General features: G+C 49.4%; 10 protein-coding genes across 10 annotated transcripts; 6 read left to right on the forward strand and 4 right to left on the reverse strand.

Annotated features, from left to right (window-relative positions):
- Positions 1 to 344: 344 nt before the first annotated feature.
- On the reverse strand, positions 345 to 1701 carry LCP9604111_4714 (ferritin-like domain-containing protein; the record flags this gene model as incomplete). The annotated part of the gene is made up of 5 exons (XM_039072444.1): positions 345 to 575; positions 665 to 1182; positions 1233 to 1322; positions 1379 to 1564; positions 1617 to 1701. The coding sequence occupies 5 exons, from the start codon at positions 1699 to 1701 to the stop codon at positions 345 to 347; spliced, it is 1110 nt and encodes a 369-aa protein (XP_038929204.1).
- A 980-nt stretch (positions 1702 to 2681) lies between these two features.
- LCP9604111_4715 (uncharacterized protein) lies at positions 2682 to 3542 on the reverse strand (the record flags this gene model as incomplete). The annotated part of the gene is made up of 1 exon (XM_039072445.1): positions 2682 to 3542. The coding sequence occupies one exon, from the start codon at positions 3540 to 3542 to the stop codon at positions 2682 to 2684; it is 861 nt and encodes a 286-aa protein (XP_038929205.1).
- Positions 3543 to 3593: 51 nt separating this feature from the next.
- On the reverse strand, positions 3594 to 4211 carry LCP9604111_4716 (uncharacterized protein; the record flags this gene model as incomplete). The annotated part of the gene is made up of 1 exon (XM_039072446.1): positions 3594 to 4211. One exon carries the CDS (start codon positions 4209 to 4211, stop codon positions 3594 to 3596), a length of 618 nt encoding a protein of 205 aa, XP_038929206.1.
- A 477-nt stretch (positions 4212 to 4688) lies between these two features.
- On the forward strand, positions 4689 to 5276 carry LCP9604111_4717 (uncharacterized protein; the record flags this gene model as incomplete). Its single annotated transcript, XM_039072447.1, has 1 exon — positions 4689 to 5276. One exon carries the CDS (start codon positions 4689 to 4691, stop codon positions 5274 to 5276), a length of 588 nt encoding a protein of 195 aa, XP_038929207.1.
- A 1206-nt stretch (positions 5277 to 6482) lies between these two features.
- On the forward strand, positions 6483 to 6862 carry LCP9604111_4718 (uncharacterized protein; the record flags this gene model as incomplete). Its single annotated transcript, XM_039072448.1, has 2 exons — positions 6483 to 6708; positions 6762 to 6862. 2 exons carry the CDS (start codon positions 6483 to 6485, stop codon positions 6860 to 6862), a joined length of 327 nt encoding a protein of 108 aa, XP_038929208.1.
- Positions 6863 to 6961: 99 nt separating this feature from the next.
- On the forward strand, positions 6962 to 7603 carry LCP9604111_4719 (putative transcription factor; the record flags this gene model as incomplete). The annotated part of the gene is made up of 1 exon (XM_039072449.1): positions 6962 to 7603. One exon carries the CDS (start codon positions 6962 to 6964, stop codon positions 7601 to 7603), a length of 642 nt encoding a protein of 213 aa, XP_038929209.1.
- Positions 7604 to 8551: 948 nt separating this feature from the next.
- On the forward strand, positions 8552 to 12855 carry LCP9604111_4720 (hybrid sensor histidine kinase/response regulator; the record flags this gene model as incomplete). The annotated part of the gene is made up of 8 exons (XM_039072451.1): positions 8552 to 8570; positions 8654 to 8741; positions 8907 to 9005; positions 9067 to 10254; positions 10308 to 11030; positions 11084 to 12133; positions 12187 to 12478; positions 12529 to 12855. 8 exons carry the CDS (start codon positions 8552 to 8554, stop codon positions 12853 to 12855), a joined length of 3786 nt encoding a protein of 1261 aa, XP_038929210.1.
- Positions 12856 to 13523: 668 nt separating this feature from the next.
- Positions 13524 to 14207, reverse strand: LCP9604111_4721 (class I SAM-dependent DNA methyltransferase; the record flags this gene model as incomplete). Its single annotated transcript, XM_039072452.1, has 1 exon — positions 13524 to 14207. One exon carries the CDS (start codon positions 14205 to 14207, stop codon positions 13524 to 13526), a length of 684 nt encoding a protein of 227 aa, XP_038929211.1.
- An 863-nt stretch (positions 14208 to 15070) lies between these two features.
- On the forward strand, positions 15071 to 15676 carry LCP9604111_4722 (uncharacterized protein; the record flags this gene model as incomplete). Its single annotated transcript, XM_039072453.1, has 5 exons — positions 15071 to 15084; positions 15228 to 15301; positions 15373 to 15469; positions 15523 to 15609; positions 15667 to 15676. 5 exons carry the CDS (start codon positions 15071 to 15073, stop codon positions 15674 to 15676), a joined length of 282 nt encoding a protein of 93 aa, XP_038929212.1.
- Positions 15677 to 16786: 1110 nt separating this feature from the next.
- On the forward strand, positions 16787 to 17812 carry LCP9604111_4723 (2EXR domain-containing protein; the record flags this gene model as incomplete). The annotated part of the gene is made up of 1 exon (XM_039072454.1): positions 16787 to 17812. The coding sequence occupies one exon, from the start codon at positions 16787 to 16789 to the stop codon at positions 17810 to 17812; it is 1026 nt and encodes a 341-aa protein (XP_038929213.1).
- Between the last annotated feature and the right edge of the window lie 468 nt (positions 17813 to 18280).

Here is an 18280-nt window from a genome sequence, read left to right on the forward strand (position 1 = left end):
GACCAATCATGAAGATGCCTGTGAATAAATGCGAGGAGGAAATTATCCGAGGTAGACATGTTCCCCCGTATCATGTGACTCGGGTTCTACACCAGTTTTGGAAGTTTGTGGCGGGTTGGATATCGCCTTTCATATGATGTGTACGGTATTCTCGGTCACAATGGCCAAAATCGGCAGAGCATTATATTATGGGCATAGTGTATATCCTTATTGGAATAATCTTGGAATACATCTGAAGGCTCAGATGTCATTGCACAAGATACTATTATTATTAGAACTGAACATAAAATCAACATCAACATCCCCGTCCAAATGAGTTAGGAAGAATTTCAAGTGCACCGTACTCAAATAAGACCCACAACAGCAAAGATACCAACAACAACACCAGCAATGCTACCGGACATTTTCTGGGCAGCACCAGTGAAAATAGGAGAAGCAGAAGCAGAAGCAGAAGCGGTAGCGGAAGAGCTACCCCAGGAGCCACTCATAGACTTCGAAGGAGTAGGCATAGTCTTGCCACCCATACCCATAGCAGCCATACCACTTGGGGTACCCATTGCAGTCTTCTTTCCAACCTATCAATACAAGCAACATCAGCCCTGCAAACAAGGGACGAGGAATGACCGAACAAAAAAAGTCAAACGCAGAAGGTAATCTAATTTACCTCGACGATAGCAGGACCAGCAAGAATATTGTCATCAGTGGCCTGCTTGTTGCCCTGAGTGAGGACGACATAGCTCTGTCCGGCAACACCCTTGGGAACAGTGACGGTGAACTTTCCATTACCCATGGACTTGAGAGGAGCCCAGACTGGACCGGTGACGGTGATGAAGGCGGCATTCACGTCACTAGCACTCGCGTTGAAGCCGCTGCCAGCCATCAGGTGCACTTGCGAGCCTGTCATGACGGCGTTCATCGAGCTCATCATGAGCGAGGGGAAGGCCTTCACGGGAAGCGCTCCGTTGCTGGAGGGACACGAGACAATGAAGGGGGAGGCGACGGTGTACACCTCATTGAAGTCGAGGGGGTTGTCGAAGGCCTGGGCGAAGGGGACTTCACCGAGCGCGGCGCGCAGGTATGCGCTGTGTCGGGCCTCGGTGGTGAGGATGCTGCCAGCGGCTGTCAAGTAGGTGTCGCTCATGATGGAGGCTGCGGCTCCGAGGTAGGCGCTGACTCCGACGCCTGGGGAGGTTATTAGTGGTGATTCTTAGTGTGATTGGATATATTCTTACCCTCAAGAACACTGGCAAGGGCTAGGAAGCTGTTGACGTCGGTGGATGGGAAGTTGTAGGTGCAGCGGGCAACAGGAGAGGCGCCGGCAGCTAGAAAATGTTAGTATACTGGTCTTTCTTTCGCGGTCTAAATGACAGGAACATACCCTTGAGTGCGGAGGTCAAGAAATCAACGTGCTGCTTCTCATCGGAAGCAACCTCCTTCAGGTTGGCATAGAAAGGGTCCTTCATGCCGGCCTTGATGAAGTCCTTCTGGGTGTAGTTCTTGAGACCCTCCTCGTAGAAAGTGGCCTCGAGATGCTCAAGGGTAAGCGCATAGTTGAGCACGTCGGCTAAAGAAGAAGCACATTAGACAAGTCATGCATTGGTTGGGAAGTGACATACCGTCGCTAATAGCACGCGTCGAGACAGGGCCGGCGTTGGCAAGACCCATAGCGGCACCGGTGAGGGCAAGATTGGTGAACTTCATTCTGTAGAATAGTAGAGCTTCGGTTATATCTTGGATTGGGAGTCTGGATCTAAATGAAGGATGATAAATCTATTTCCAAGTAGAGGGACATGTCTTTTATAGCTGCCCTGCCGGTAATTTGGGGGTCCGATGAATGGACGCCTGCTTTGAGCTCGGGCATTAGAATTGCCTGGCTGAGCAGAAACTAGTCATTCTTTTCCTTGTTTTGTGGCTCATATTGCTGACATCCCAGGCGCAAGACTGAGATCGGCGGTAGGGGTTTCAGATCGAGACAGAAAGGGTTAACGGAAGACTCGGATGGGATGTCAACAATAACTCCGACAGTAACTAGAGGAAGACCCATGCTCCACGCGATATCATCTGCAGGAACCACTGTGGATCAAGCCGGGGCAGCTTGTAGGGAAGTTTTCCCAGGTCGATCATGCTCAAAGCGGAATATAATGCCATAGCTTTGCATGGTGGAGAACTTTACTGAGTTCTGGGGCTTTCAGCTGCAGGAACCCTGGCGGGGTCAGAAGCGAGAGCGAGAGCGAAATTGAATACGCAACGAGAGAGCACATTAATAGTAGCACCGAGAGCGAAAGCGGGAACGAGACCGAGATTGAAGCGGGAGCGAGACCGAAACTATGTGTACTGCTCTAACAGGTTTTATTCCTAACTTTTGAGATATCCCTTTTTCTTTTGGAGTTGAACGGGAATAGGTGACTTCCCATACGACCTTTGTCACCGGCGACATAATACTTTATTAATCTGATATATTCAGCGTGAGATTATAGTAGGGATTTTACATGTAAGAATACCTCCTCTAAGTGAGTAGGTAGCGTATATAGTACATCCACCTATAACGCTTAATAGATACTATGTACCTACTACAAGCTATTATGAGGACCTAGTTAAGCCTACTGTCTTAATTATGGGACTTTGCCGTTGCGGCATATGCTTAGACTTCAATTCACTCGTTCGTTCGCCCAGTATTCTTATCAACCGTTATTCACCTTTTCAGACGTCTGACTTGGTGATCTGCCATTAACGGCCTTCTCCCCATCTGCAGGGGGGAGTGGCGTCTGGTCTATCGACGCAAAATTGGACCGCGCTCGGATATTCGCCCCGTATTTATAGAAAACAAAAGGTATGAGCATCAACAGCACCGCCAATGCTCCGATGAGCGATCCAGCCCCACCCACACCGAGCGCGTCGAACATGTACTGCGTGAATAGTGGGGATGCCGCGGCACAGACGGACCGCAGGACGGTATTTGCTGCGACGGCGGATGCGGCATACATCAGGTACGAGTCGATGATATAGTTAATGGAGACGACAAAGATGAGGAGGATTGACGTTGCGAGGAAAGTTCCTGCCACAGTTGGCACGGCCCAGTGAACTGAGTTGTATTCCGCCGTCCAAGCGAACCAAAATATCGTCACTGCGAACATAACCCCGCCAACCATGGCGCCGGGAAGGCGATCTTCTGGAACTGATTTGTAGCTTTTGGTGAGCTTCCTTTGGTATATTTGGCTGTTGATAAACATCGCCAGGCCGCCGAGACACGCTCCGATGACTGTGCCGATCAATGGCAGCTCGCCGACGCCGGTGTTCCAACCGCGCTTTTGCTGGAAGACAATAGGGTAGATGCTAAACAGCATATACAACAGATTATAGACAACGGCAAAGTAAATGGCGACGGAGAAGCTGATCGGGTCAATGAGAAGTCTCCAAGGCCTCGTCAAGGCTACTGTGAAAATGCCTCCCAGGGAACGATCTAATGTCTCGACTGGAGCCTTGACGTTCTCCTTGCCGGGTATCTTCCGGAGGCGACGAGCCTTGTTGCGCAGAGCCATCATTGGAAGGGTCTCCAGTAGAGTGATGAGCAGGAGCTCGGTGGCACCTGCCATTTAGAGTAGGACATAGAAGGTCCAACGCCATGTCTCCTTCAGTTGAATGAATCCACTGACTACTGGCTCAAGAGCAGGTCCTACAAATGTCATCGTCGCAAATAGGATCATGGCGTTGCCACGCACGACGGGTCCCCATATGTCCGCGAGGATCCCGGGTGCATTCGTTAGGGCGGCACTGACGGCTGTGCCAGTCAGGAAACGGCCGACCAAGAGCCCGGCAAAATTAGGCGTAGAAGCCCAGAGAAACCCAAAGGCAAAGGCAAAGTAAATGGTGAATGAGATGTAGAAGATCCAGCGACGGCCGTAGAACTCGGATAAAGGCGCCCAAAATAGCGGACCGGCGCAGTAGCCAAGGAGGAAGAGGGTTGTAACGAGTCCAGCAGCCTCGGTAGAGACATGGAGGTCATTGCTAATACCCCGAAAAGCTCCGGATGGTGCAGAGGAGGAGAAAGTGGCATTCATAACGAGGGAGATAGCGACGGTGGTGATATAGCACTTCCGTACGAACGGGTAGTTTTTTGGGTTTTCAGGGTCATTTGGTGAAAAATCGAGGTGGCCATCCTTGTCAAAGAATAGTTCCTCGTCCGACCCTACCATGGGTCCTGAGGTAGACATTAGGAAGTTGTGCCTGATAAAATTCATTGCTCGTACTGGTGAAAGAGCGTGACAGTCCGTCTTGACATAAACTATAAAGCAGCCCGCTAGAATCATTTCTAATCGAAAGCTTTAATTGGATTTCCAATCTATACTATAAGCCTTCCGGGAAAACATAATCACTGTATCTGGTAATTCTGCCTTTTCTTCCGGTGCTGATATGGGGCGGATGCACGAATCCGGTAATTTCTTGGCTTAGTTCCGGGACACTATATACAGGGCTAGACAAATCAACCTCCCATTACCAATCTTAATTCCGATGACAAATTGACATAATGTTTATAGAATTCGTTTATTTCACCCTCTCATGCCGTAAGTACAAAGTTAGCTCATGTCATGACCTCTGTCGTCTTTCACTCAACTCTTCAAGCTTTACCAAAGCATCCATCAACATCATCCAGCCTCGCAACTATAGCAATGGCAACTCCAATCGTCACAATGAGCTTCAGTGAAGCAGCCCAGAAAAGCCGCACTATCCGAGCTCTTGAATCAAAGACGACGGTCCCCGACAGCACTATTGTCGGGCTGGCCGAGGCCGCCATGTTGACCGTCCCATCGGCCTTTGATAACCAGTCGGCCCGGCTGACAGTTTTGTTTGGAGACGACCACAGAAAGCTCTGGTCCATCACCGCCGATGCGCTGCTGGCGAGGATTGGCGAGAAGCGCTGGAATGAGGGCACCAGGGACCGCATCGTCAACTTTGCCAACGCCTACGGGACCATCCTGTTCTGGGACGACCAGTCGTGCGCGGCCGCGATGAAGGAGCACGCTCCGGACATATACAAGGACAAGACAGACGAGTGGGTGCAGCAGAGCAATGGTATACACCAGTATTACCTGTGGACCGCCTTTGATGCCCTCGGACTGGGTGTCAACCTGCAGCACTACAACCCCATCATCGACTCCGAGGCGCAGAAGGCGTGGAGCGTCCCATCAGACTGGAAGCTAAAGGCACAGATGGTGTTTGGCGTCCCCAAAGACGGTAGCACGCTGGGGGAGAAACTACAGAAGCTTCCCTTGGAGTAGAGGCTGCAGGTGTTTGGAGCGAATGCGTGATTGACACAGAAGTGGAATAATCGGTCGCTTATATTCTATACATACTCAATGATATAGCTTGCAATCTGAATATCGAATTGATTTATAATGATATTACAGACGATATGATTACGATTCTACCACAATTCTACTACGATATTTTTTTGATATATTTTTTTGATGCCTTGTTAGGATAATCAGTCGCAACCCGTAGAATGAGCCGAAAGGTACAATTCCCGCATAACGAGGGCTTGATATATAATATCTAGATCGCTAGAAGTGCTTGTTTAATTACCTCTACTAAGTTGGAAAATCCGTAGATGGCCAAATCTTTGCTGGGAATAAAAACCCGACCCCACAATTTGCTGCTGAAAGGGTTCATTGGCCGAGATCGACGGGGTTAACATCCATGGATGCACAAACGGACCGAAGCTGTGGCGGACGGGCGCTTATCTTAAAGCTAACACCCATGGCATACCTGCAGGGCCCTCTAACTTAATATCTCCCAACTTCCTCTATGTTTCACAGATTCTCTGCCGCACCTGCAAAGGCAGACAGCCAAAATCAAGGCTCAAGATCGGCTCGGCCAGAAACAAGACTAGCGACACAAACTCTAGGCCTAGCCTCGAACACACAGTCCGTCCCCTGGCTAAGAGAAAAAAGGCCGCTAGAGCATGTGACCGCTGCCGCCTACATCGCATCAAGTGCGATGAGCAGAAGCTGTGTACACAGTGCGTCGGCATTAAGGCAAAGTGCATCGTGTCCTATGCCACATCACGCTTGTCTCGGGCCAACAATGACGGTGCGAGATCTGAATCGCCGGCCGTACTCCCTCCAAGGTCGTCATCACCCTAGCCTACTTATGCTGCACGTCGCAACGATAGGGCCAGCACAAGCAGCTCCATCGCCAACACCAGCCCAACTGTCCCTCCTTCTGGCATAAACATGGACCAGGAGAATTCATTGGCGACAGAATTTCCGGATAACGCCACAAAGGAATTTTTCAATCTTGCTCATATCCAAGGCTTCTTTCCCAAGGGGCAGAGCTCTGAACTTGGAGGTTGTCTCTTCCCCCAGCTCCCATGTCCCAGCGTTCCATTGGGGGAACGCCCTTTCGCTTCGAATGTGCTTCTCAAAAGCTAGCGTAGCTACTATCTCCGGCTTTTCTGGGAAGTTTGCCACCCGCTTCTGCCGATCATGAGCAAGATTGAATTCGCCGAGCTTGAGACCCTGCCGCCACCGACCATGTATGATGAGTATTCGGTAACTAGCGCCCTGGTCGATTCTATGATCGCTCTGGGAGTACAGAATAGCCATGTCACTGGCCTTGCTGGGCGTATATTGGGTCTCCAGCAGTCGTCCTACCCCGCAGCCCTCCCACCGGAAGCTGCTTGGCCCGGTTTTGAATATTTCCACCGCTCCCGTCAGTGTATGAGGGCAACACAGATGAGACATTGGAGGCCCTGAAATGTCAAGTTCTCATGGTCCTCTACCTCTTGAAGGGGAACGCTTTCCGTGACGCATACAACCTGCTTGGCATCACTGTCCGCAAGGCCTACATTTCTAAACTCCATTGACCGCAACCAAGTAATCTCCCCGAGATTGAAAGGACTTCTCGCCTGCAGCTGTGGTGGATGCTCTTTTCCCTGAATCTCCAGTGCTCGCTGCAGCTCGACATGCCCCCGGCTAGCCAAAAGAGCCTCGCCAAATGCCCTTTTCCTGACGAGGACGCTCTGGCCCGCTATGTTTCCTCGCCACACGAGGATGGCTTGAACGCTTACATGTACTCGACCCATTTAGTTAAGTTCTCCATGATTGTAGCTGACATTGGCGTATGCGCCTCAATCGCGGACCTCGTCGACGACGACGGCAATAGCCCGGCCGCTCTCGAAAATCACGCCCTTAACCTCTCATCTGCTCCCCGAAATCTTGAGGTCTGGCGCGACCAGCTACCTTCAGAGCTACTCCTGAGCCGGTATGGGAACAGCTCCGGCAATAGTGAGATGCTCGATTTTGATCGTACCTTGACTCTGCCAAACAGGCTGCACCGGCAAGCGGTGCTCTTGGAGCTTCATTATCACAACGCGTATACGCTGCTCCAGCGCCCCTTCACGCGTCTACACTACGCCCACACCAGCAGCATGATCACCTCACCCAACTCCCGGCAGCCGGGCGTTGAGTTGCACATTGCTAGCGCACTCCACCACGCAAGTATTATCGTCGATACTGTATCCACGGTCTGCTCCATGTCCGATATTTTCTACGGCTGGCCAGCTCTGGAACGCGGCGTTGACAATCGTAGCCTACGTCCCCGCTAACTCGCTCATCTCCGTGGTGCCGCGAGCGCTTGACTCCCTCACGCGCGCCCAGGCCGTTTTCGACCTCTTTCCCTCCACCTCCCCGACCGCCCTCTCTGCGAAGGGCATTGTCCAGTCACTCCTCGACAGTCTGCAGAATATGAACGCACAGGGCGCATGCGCAGTCGCCAATGATGAGCCGATAGGATAGGACTTATTCGTGCCATCGCTCGAGGATCAGCAAATGTCTAACAATCTCTTCCCTCCGTTTATGTCCTTCGTGCCGCAAACCAAGGCCCCCGACCTAATGCAGTTTGGTGACTGTTGATACTTGCGCCTGACCCGGGTATCCACCACGCCATAACCTCAAGGGCTGGAATCTCCTAATTATTGGTCACAACCGCTCTCGTATACGCAGATGAATTCCTGCCATGGTATGAAGATTCTCACCGCTAAGGAACGTGACGCTGGGAGAATATCGCATTACGATAGTACTTTGGCGTTGTCTCCTTGGTCTATGAGGAGGGGAGGGCGGACGAGGTACCGTTGATGAGAACCATCCTCCCGCTGAAACATTCCGAGGCTCTATAGTTTCATGTTAAGTTGATCGTACACGACACAGTTTCAGCCACGGTCGAGCATACTTTGAAAACCTAGGAATTAGCGGAAAGTTCTCCTTGGGGTACTTCCGGTACTTCCGGCACTTCCGGGAAATCTTTCAAGAAATTTCCTTTCTGGTTGCCTTGCAGCTTCGACTTGGGGTTGTCCTTTCGAGGCGCATACCATGATAGAGCCGGAATTCACTCAATAATAAGGCTTCCTGTCACCGGGGCCTTTTCTTCAGTTGATTCCCCTATTAGGCCAAAATGAGTCTCTTTTTGCCGTTCTGATATCAAAAATTCTACTTCGTATATTCTGTCAGACTGGAATGGGCCCTCTAGGCCCTAAATAAGACCTTGGTTTTTGTTTATGGGTCAACAACTTAGTGGTAAGATAGGGCTGTATTTTTGCCTTCTACCATGCAGATGGTCGTAGTACCAAATATACCCATACTAATTGTGAACCTCATAGGGGAGATGGTGTATCAAATACATGGATTTACACAGAATCAACAGGGAATTAACCGGAAGATCATACAACCAGCTTATATTAAGCCGTGGTAATATATCTTCTAGGCCAATCAACACTGTCGATAACCAAAATAGTGGAGAACTCCCAAGGAGCAGGTTTTAGGAGGGTTCTGTCTTCACGTGCCACCCGGGAATTCGAGTCTCGGCTTTACCAATTATTTTCAATGAGTTGCTACTTTGTGACTACTAGTCAGTTATGAGCCAGCGACTATTATGACTTCTGCAGGCGTAAGCGCCTCTCATCGGACCCCGGAAGAAGATCTGGAGCGCGAGCGGATCCGTGATTTGTCGAGGTTTGTGGCGTTTGGCCAGTATCCTTGTCCCACTGATCACCACTGATCATTTCCATAACAGATATTATTGTACAGTCAGTCAAGCGTTTCCAGCACCCGATGCAACGACTTTTGAGGAGGATGAGACGCCTGCGACATTGACGGGAGATGAACAGCCCACAGGTTGCGAGCTAGCCAAGGACATTACCCTCAACGCACTCGCTCAGCTCGGTGTCCTCCGCTTCAATGCCAACCGCTCCTTCGTGTCCATAATCGACGGCGAAACCCAGCATATCATCGCCGAAGCGACCGGCTCAGTGTCGCTACGAGATAAGAATCGCCACAAACCAGGAGATGGTATCTATCTCGGAGCGCGGTCGCTAGACCTGATCTGGGGCGTTTGTCCCCACACCGTTCGCTTGTTCACAGGCCGCGCGACGGACGAAATCTATACTGATAATGTAACCGCCAATCGAACGCGCCATATTATTCGAGATTTCACCCTGGAGGATCGCTTCAAGGATCGACCATATGTTCTACAGTGGCCGCATATGCGCTTCTACGCAGAGGTGCCTCTATTCAGCGCTTCTGGATACGTTCTCGGCTCCTATTGCATTGTCGACAACAAACCACGGGCAGATTTTGGAGATGATCAGGTCAATGACCTCCAGGAAGTGGCCGACGCCATTGGACTGCATCTGGAGAATGTCCGAATGAGCCGGGCCCATGTTCGGACTGAAGGATTGGTCAAAGGCTTGACAGATTTCGTTAAATACCATGCGGACTTTGATCCTAAAGAGGCCTCTAACCGTGGCCGTCTTCAGTCTGGTGTTAATGCAGCGAATTCCATACCACATGAAATTGCCGTCACCGGTCCGGTGCTTGATGTGCCATTGGGTCATGATGTTCGATGTGTTTCTCCCAAGCCCGAACGATCGCTTTCCTCAGCCGTCACGGGGGAAGGATCTGTGTTTTTCTCGCAGGATCAACGCTCTACGACCGAACTGTCATCTCTATACTCGGGGTTTTCCGATCGACCAGTAATGCTGAGTCCCGGCGAAGAAAAGTCGATGGGTGAAGTATTGAAGTCAGTAGATGCCGGTGCAGCTCCAGGTGTCGATCAAGAGTTCTCGCAGCTATCATTAACCCAGGGCACTCCCATATACGAACGCATTGCATCTATATATTCGCGTGCAAGTACATTGCTCCGGGAATCTATGGACCTGGACGGGGTTGCATTCCTCGATGCCTGTCCAACTAATTTTGCGTTGTGAGTACATCCATCTTTCTATTGCGTGGTATCTTATAACATTTCTTCGCCAGTGTACCCAAAGAGCCAGAAGTTAGGGAGCCGTCGATAGCTGCAGATCCCGGGTTCCCGGCTGCTCCGCTGCCTATCCCTCTTGGGCTAGCTCGGGTTGTGTCGCATGAATTCGACCTTCCGTGCGATACTTTGAGTTGTGCACTAAAGTTGCCATCTAAAGGCAATCCTGGCCCAAATAATCAACCACGAATACCACAGGGATTGCTCCATCAAATGCTCAAGTCTTTCCCCCAAGGTCAGATCCTAAGTTTAGATGAGCCTATTGACGAGGATGATTGTTTCTCGAATGATTACACTAGCGACTTTGATTCTCGGCCTGATCCCAACACTCAAACCTGTGCAAAACACCTTGCACGGTGCCTCCCCGGTGCTAAATCGGCCCTGTTCCTTCCTTTGTGGGATTGGAATAAATGTCGTTGGCTTTCTGGGGTGCTGGTATGGACTACAAGTAGTTATCGAGCTCTTGGGCTGGAGGAGTTACACTATTTCAAGGTTTTTGGTGATTCTTTGGTTTCTGAAGTTTCTCGAATTCATTGGGCAACTACCGAAAGATCAAAATTCGATTTCATATCCTCTGTCAGCCACGAACTGCGGTCGCCACTGCACGGAATACTGGCGAGTGCTGAATTATTACATGCCAGTTCTCTTAGCTCATCGCAAGAAGAGATGGTGACCATGATCGAAAAATCTGGGATGACGTTGTTAGATACAACGAATCATATGTGAGTCCACCCGAGTAGACATTGGATATAGAAAATGTACTAATACGCCCTAGGTTGGAATTCTGCAAGGTTAACAATTTGAGCCATACGGACAGGATGAATGAAATGATCCCAGAAAATGACACGGCCAATCTTATTTCCGATTTTAACATTAGCCATTTGGTGGAAGAGGTTGCAGACATATTGTACACCGGTCAGCGAGCACCTGAGCAGGTGAGCCAGCTCGCTAAAAGGATGTCGTCCAACAAGGAAGCATGCGATTCGATCAGCAAGGATTCTAGGGCACAAAACCAACTCTCTGTTGTCGTACGAGTTGACCAAACGGACACCTGGATGATTCGCTCCCTTGCAGGTGCCTGGAGGAGAATTGTGATGAATCTTCTCGGCAATGCTATGAAGTGGACCACAGCCGGCTTCATCGAAATAGCGTTATCCAAAGTCAGAGACCGATCGGACTCCCAATCACCGCTTGTGCATCTCTCTATTACTGATACCGGCTGTGGAATCGCGCCCGATTTCATCAAACACAAACTGTTCGCCCCATTCTCCCAAGAAGACCCGCTGTCCGAGGGCGTCGGGCTGGGTCTTAGCATGGTACAGCAATTGGTGATGTCGCTCGGGGGGCATGTCAATGTAAGGAGCGAGATAGGCCTTGGGACTCAGGCCGATGTCTACATCCCGGTTCAATATCTACCTGCTAGTATTGCTCCGGAGGATAGCCTGACACCGACAACCACTCAGCCAGGAACTACCCCAATGCATGCATGCTTGGTAGGCTTCAATGGTTATCCTGACCTCACAGAGGCTCCCACTGGAATTCTCACCGTCGAAAGCAAACGAAATCTTTCCATTCAGAGTGCACTCGCAAATATCTTCATGACAAAGATGAAGTGGAGAATTTCGCTGGCTGACTCCATCGACAAAGCTCGTGGCCAGGTCATTGTCATTGAGGAGGAACTCCTCAGACGAACTATGGATGAAAATGGTCAACTTGTGTCAGAAATGGCAGCTCAAAATGGCTTTGACTTCTTCATCGTGCTGAGCGGCAATGTCCCAATCATACTCGACAGTCTCTCTGTCAACATCATCCGCGTTGCCCAACCGTACGTTACAATTTCTTTACAATTTTTGATATGAAAACTCATCTCTTTTGCAGATTCGGACCACAGAAAATTTACAAAGCCGTTGAAAAAATTATGAAGTGGCGCGAAATCCAAACAAAAGCCTCGTCCCCTGCGCCCGAAGCTGCTTTCCAGGTCATGTCTCCACCAATACAAAGAAAAATCAGTTCAGACTCCGACTCTGACGTCTGTGGTAGAGGGACGTCCGAGTACTCGAATGAAGCAATGAGCTCACCGGGAGGATCAAGCAGCTCCACACCCCGACCATCCAGCAAGCAAGCACTGGCTCATGTGCTCATTGTGGACGACAATGAAATTAATGTCAAGGTACTGTCCCACGTCGCTTCCGAGGTCTGAGCACCGCTAACACAAACTAGATCATGTCCACCTTCATGCGCAAAATCAACTGCAGCTATGACACAGCCCACAACGGCCTCGTCGCATTGGAGAAATACAAATCCTCGAACTTTCACTATGACTTCGTCCTGATGGACATTTCAATGCCGGTGATGGACGGCCTCGTCTCAACGAGCAAAATTCGCGAATTCGAACGCGAACATAATATCAGACCCTCTTGCATCATGGCTGTCACTGGAGTTTCCTCCACTGGCTTCCAGCACCAGGCTACTACGGCTGGTATCGATAACTACCTCATCAAACCCCTCTCCCTTCGCGCCCTCAGAACTCTTATGAACGTTTCATGATACCATCTATTTGAATTTAGAATGGCTGGTCTTTGGCCCTCATTGCACAGCGTGGTGTTGGTGGGTTTTTCTTCGGTCTTCCGTGTGTATAGAAATGAACACGCTATAGGAATTGCGTCCTGCCTTGGTTCCAGTACGTATTTTGATGGGAGTTTCTCAACTTGTACAAAGATAACGTAGGTTCGATGAATGTGAGACACGCCAAGGATCCCCGATCCCCATGTCTCACAAGTACGATGACCCCTGTACTTGTCGAGAGCGAACCATATGCCGCGGATATCTCTGCTCCGTCTCGGCCTTGCCAATATTTACCCCGCGCCTCTCGTTGATCATGTACAACGCATGTCATATTTTGTACATCAAGAAAAGCTCAAATGAACCACATACCTACTGGTTCAATAACGAATGCATAGTGGAAATATTCACCCAAATATCACAAAATTGTCTCATTTCTCATTTAGTCTGTTAGGATTTGTTAATTGTATGGTTAAAAAATAACGAGCCGCGTGAGAGTCGAGTGCGTCCGGGGCCTATCGCATTGTTGCATTGGGGTTGGGGTGTTGAAATCCCATCTTTATGTCGCGTTGGAGGTGTTGAAGAGCCATCAATTCGGGCTGCAAGGGCTGTGAGTCGCTCGGGCTTTGCGTCATGGTTGGCATGGGTCTCGTTCAGTCGCGATCGATCTTCTCTAGAATGAGCAACACTGCCTTGTCGCCGTGTCCCTTTACATAGTCTATAAGTTCCTCAGTAACTATCTTCACCAGGCCCTCCGCCACCAACTTCTCAACCTCGGCTTGGAACCCTCCAGACACCCAGATCTCTTGCAAAATCGTCGAGACAACGACACCCTTATTCTTCGCGACCCGGACGAGCTCTCTCAGAGCAGGATCTGGCCCAACATGACCAAGAGTGAAAGTTCCCACACACGACACGAGATCGTATGTTCCATCCGCCTTGTCAATCGGGCGGTTCATGTCCGCGACTGTGAGATCTCGATAGATGCCAGTCTTTCTTGCGACAGAAAGCATGGCGGGAGACAGATCAATGCCATCAATTGCCTTGGCCTGGGCCATTGAAAGAGCCACTCCGACCAGCCCGGTCCCGCAACCGGCGTCCAATATCACGCTGTTTGTGGCGCCGTTTGAGAGCCCGTGTTTGACGGCGGCTTGAGCGACAAGCACGGGAGCAACGTAGTCCTGAGCACTGTCTCCAACTTCATCGTCATACGAGGCTGCCCATTTCTCGTATAGAGCCATGCAATCTTCGGTGCTGCTGCTGGCGCGGGCTTGACTGAGGTATAGTTCGCTGGCTGAGCTTGAGGCCTTGGCCTGGATTGGAGTTGGGGCCAACATTGTGGATGATTGAGATTGGTGCCGTAAGAGGGGCTTTGTTAAATGGTTCAGGAGATTGAAATATTGCGTGTGTGGTTGCGAAGGGATCTTGGTATTTCTGCCCTAAGAGATTAGAACTGAATGAGTTGTAGACCATTCCCAAGCCCTTGCCGATATTCTTATAGTCATTGGACAGCACTTGGACATATTCTAGAAGTTATGGCGTGATGCGGGGTTATTGATGAATGGACCTGAAAAGAGTGAAGTTTGGTCGATCGATGATGTCGGTGGAACATAGGTTCGAGCGTGCTGAGCCTGGGCCTGGGCCTAGGCATGATGCATGTTCCTACGCTGAGTATCTACGCGGTTGCCGAGGTAATGAAAGCTCATTTTTCTAATTCAATTATCCGCAGATGGAAGATATGAAAAGCAGTAATCATTGCTGTTGATCTGAGGCTCTGCCTTGAGTCGTAGGCAAGACTAGATAATATTTTGTCGGACCTTTCTTCCTCTCTGAAACACAATTATCCACCAGTCATACATGTCATAGGGATTTGTACTTGGCCAATCATCCGATCTGATCTGGACATGTAACCTGTTCTCTTGTTCTCATCCATATCCCCCATAAATTAAGATTAGATTGACGTGGAGGGCCCCACCGGGGTTACCATTATAGCGTCGATCTATTTCCTAGAGTGGCTTGGCTCCATCTTAGCCTCAATTTATTCCGAGGTCGAGTAATATGGGGTAGCTGTGGAGTGACCAACCTCGTTTTCTTACCAGTGCTCCTTGCGTGCACCCATGCATCATTGCCTAGTGATGATTGGGTATTAACTTTTCGGAGGCTTCTAGGCCAACATTACAGTTCAATCCAATAGCAAATAATGCTAGATGCCAAGTGAGAGTGAGAATAATTTTGCCGCGGTAGCCAGATACACTGAAGGTCAGTGATAATACCACTCTGTCGGACTCTGTAGATCCTGTTTGTGTTTGCAGATCACGTGCATACGGTATTTTTCATTTTCGACATTGAGTTTTAAGCCTCCGTGGCACCTTCCGTTTCGGGAACCGAGGTTTCCCTTCATCTTCCAACGAAAGTCTAGATGGAGTAGGAGGTATTATTGACTATATACCAAGATTTATGTGAATACTCACACAACAGAGCAGCTGACTTGACATTGAACAGAGGTAGGAACTACTCCGATCGAGGACGAATCCATGCCTGTTTCGCAGAAGGGCCTCACGAATCGTCTTTTGAGGCCACTCAACAGGGTTGAGCCCGGGTACCTTTCATGAAATCTTGAGGAATCTTCACGATACATGGCTTCCTATTGAGGCTCAGCAGTGCATCTATGGGACATTGCCCTTCCGAGAAGGAAATGTGCTGGATCTTTTACATAGTTGGATCTGTCAGCATTTGGAGGTATTCATGGTGGCTTGACTGTCCTGTCATTGTCATCATCTCTAATGTCTACTTTAGGGGGTTGTAAGACCACTTTCTCAAGTCTTTTTCGATGCCGTCGGAAACAGATCGATAACGAGAATCTAACGGACCCGAATGATTGGAACCACGCTTTCGCTGGTGAAACAAAATATTCCGAGAAGACCCTCCGATTAATCGGATTCTACCTTCACGAAACGAATATATGAAGAGTTTGGAAATACCTCGAGGCTCCCCAATTCTTGGTCATCTTCGGTCGCCACTATTGCCGTTTCATATCTCTTCCAGTTACAAGTCGAAAATAAAGATGGAACGACAACATTCGATATTATTTCCCTTGTGTACACAATCTTCGAGATTGCCGCAGGTCATTCCACCAAATCTCGGCGTAAGCATGATGCCCATGTTCAAACCCGCTACGGCCCCTTTTCTATCAAGCCATCTTGGAAATGGAACACACAACTATGGCCACACATCTCGTTATGGGAGCACCGCCGAGCACGGGCAAAAAGAACCGCATCTTTGAATCAGAGGACTGTCGATCAGGTTTGAGTTGTACCTAAGGCCCAATAATCTACACACCAGGAGACAGTACAATTCCCCGACAATTTCTCCCTCGGGCAGATTAGGAAAATCCTAGCTGGCGCTCCTTACCGAGCAAAGTTATGCTTTCGGCTGCTTTTGTTCCCTAAGAGAAGTGAACAGTTGCGGTGTTTCTTTAACAAGAAGTTGGAAAACAGAGACGCGTCACTTTATGTACCTCAATAATATTGCATGCAACTTGTCATATATCGTAATATGAAGTAATCAATAAAGACCTTAAATCAAAGATTCTCTGTCCGCTCCACAGAAATTGTTTCCCGTCCAATCAACCACGAGTTCGTGACTGCCACTCATGGTCATCTATCAAATACATAGCACTAGTACGGAGTTCGTATCACATGCAACCAAATTGCGATCTTGTCTCCTGTGCACGGGCCATAAATGGTAATATTACCAGAATAGGAACATTGTGGTACGCTATGATACGCTGGAAATTACGAGATCTTTGAACTACGAGGTCTTCGTTATTTTCCCACAATCTTTCTCCGCCATCATATGTCCACCTTTTGTTTACTCTATCTACTTTTTGATAAACACACCTCATATGACAGTGACGATGGGCAAGATGAGGGACAACTCATTCCACTACTTCATGCGGCTGCCTCTGGAACTGCGTCGCATTATCTGGATGCACTGTCTACCGTATCGTATTGCAGAAGAAGACATCCCTGAATGCCTTTTCAACGGCTGCGAATCCAACCAAGCCTGCGACACCCGCAAGACGATGAAACAAAACGCCCAGCAGCCGACCATCACATTCGTTAATAGCGAGTCTTGGCTGGTCGCACTAGAACAGGGACAAATATTGAAATCTGTTGAGATCAATACTCTGGAGTCAATATGGGTACAGCCGCATCGAGATGTACTGCATCTTAACTGGATACGACTATACTACACTATCTGGGGAGTTGATCACGATGCTCCGGGTAGGGCTGACGAGTTCCTATTGCATGCGAAGGATCTTGGGATGCGTCCTTCTGTCATGGCGGAACTTATTCACCCTTTTAACTTGAAGGCGGTGTTAGATGGCGGTGATGGTTCTGATCCGCCCGGTGACCTGTCGCCTTTTCATATCGGCGTATCTGTCATGCCGGTGCTTCCTTATCACTGCATAGAAGGTGATGATATGCGCGAGATGGTCGATGTTCTACCTTGGGCGAAAGGCCAAAGAAGCATGCTAGACATAGCCATGGCGGGGGTTTCTCTACATATCACCAGGGAAGCAGCTCTGAGATCTGGCCTGTTTGGATTATTGGGTGATGCGCCTGTTCAGATGATTGATGTTGACGACAGGGCTCGGTTGAGGGAGTTTGAAGCATTATTCAGGGAACACACATTGGAAAAGGAACCAGCCGTGCAAAAGCTATTCGATGCATTCACAAGCTCGCGATTCCAAAAGGCCACGGAAAAATGGAAAAAAAAGCTGAATGGTATATCCTGGCTTACATGTGGCAGTCGGCACGAGACAGAGAGCTCGGCATTCTTGGGACGAACCCGGGTTCTGCTTGGCTACCTCACCTGTCAGAGGAGAAGAATATCAGCATGTCTCAGTATTTACCCGATGAGAGGCATCCGTGGGTGAAGCAAGCTAGGCAAGTCGCCCCCAAGCTGCGACTGCGGATCATGGTGCGGTATTGTACCAATGAGTGTTGCATAAAGGAGCTACGTCCCGAATTCTTCGGGTATCCATAAGTAGTACTTATTTGGTAAAGAGATATTTCGAGTACCAATTCAACAGATAGAAGAATATGAGCGGCTTTAAAAAGATTCTCTCCTTTGGCGGATGGGCGTTCCACAGAGTCGGGCACGTTCCAGCGCTTCAGAGATGCCACTAAGCCAGAGAATCGCGGGACATTTGTCAATAACCTGGTGAGCTTCGTGAGCTCTCAAAATCTCGATGGTTTCGATTCTGATTGGGAGTGATCTGGTGCACCTGATATTCCGAACATCACTCCCGGAAGTCCTGAAGGAAACAACTCCCTTGCTTTCCTGCAGTTGCTCTGAAGCTAGCTGCCCAGCGGAAAATCCATTTCCATTGCGCTCCCGACTT

This window comes from Penicillium roqueforti (assembly GCF_015533775.1).
Source record: "Penicillium roqueforti strain LCP96 04111 chromosome Unknown scaffold_10, whole genome shotgun sequence".
Lineage (NCBI taxonomy): Eukaryota > Fungi > Ascomycota > Eurotiomycetes > Eurotiales > Aspergillaceae > Penicillium > Penicillium roqueforti.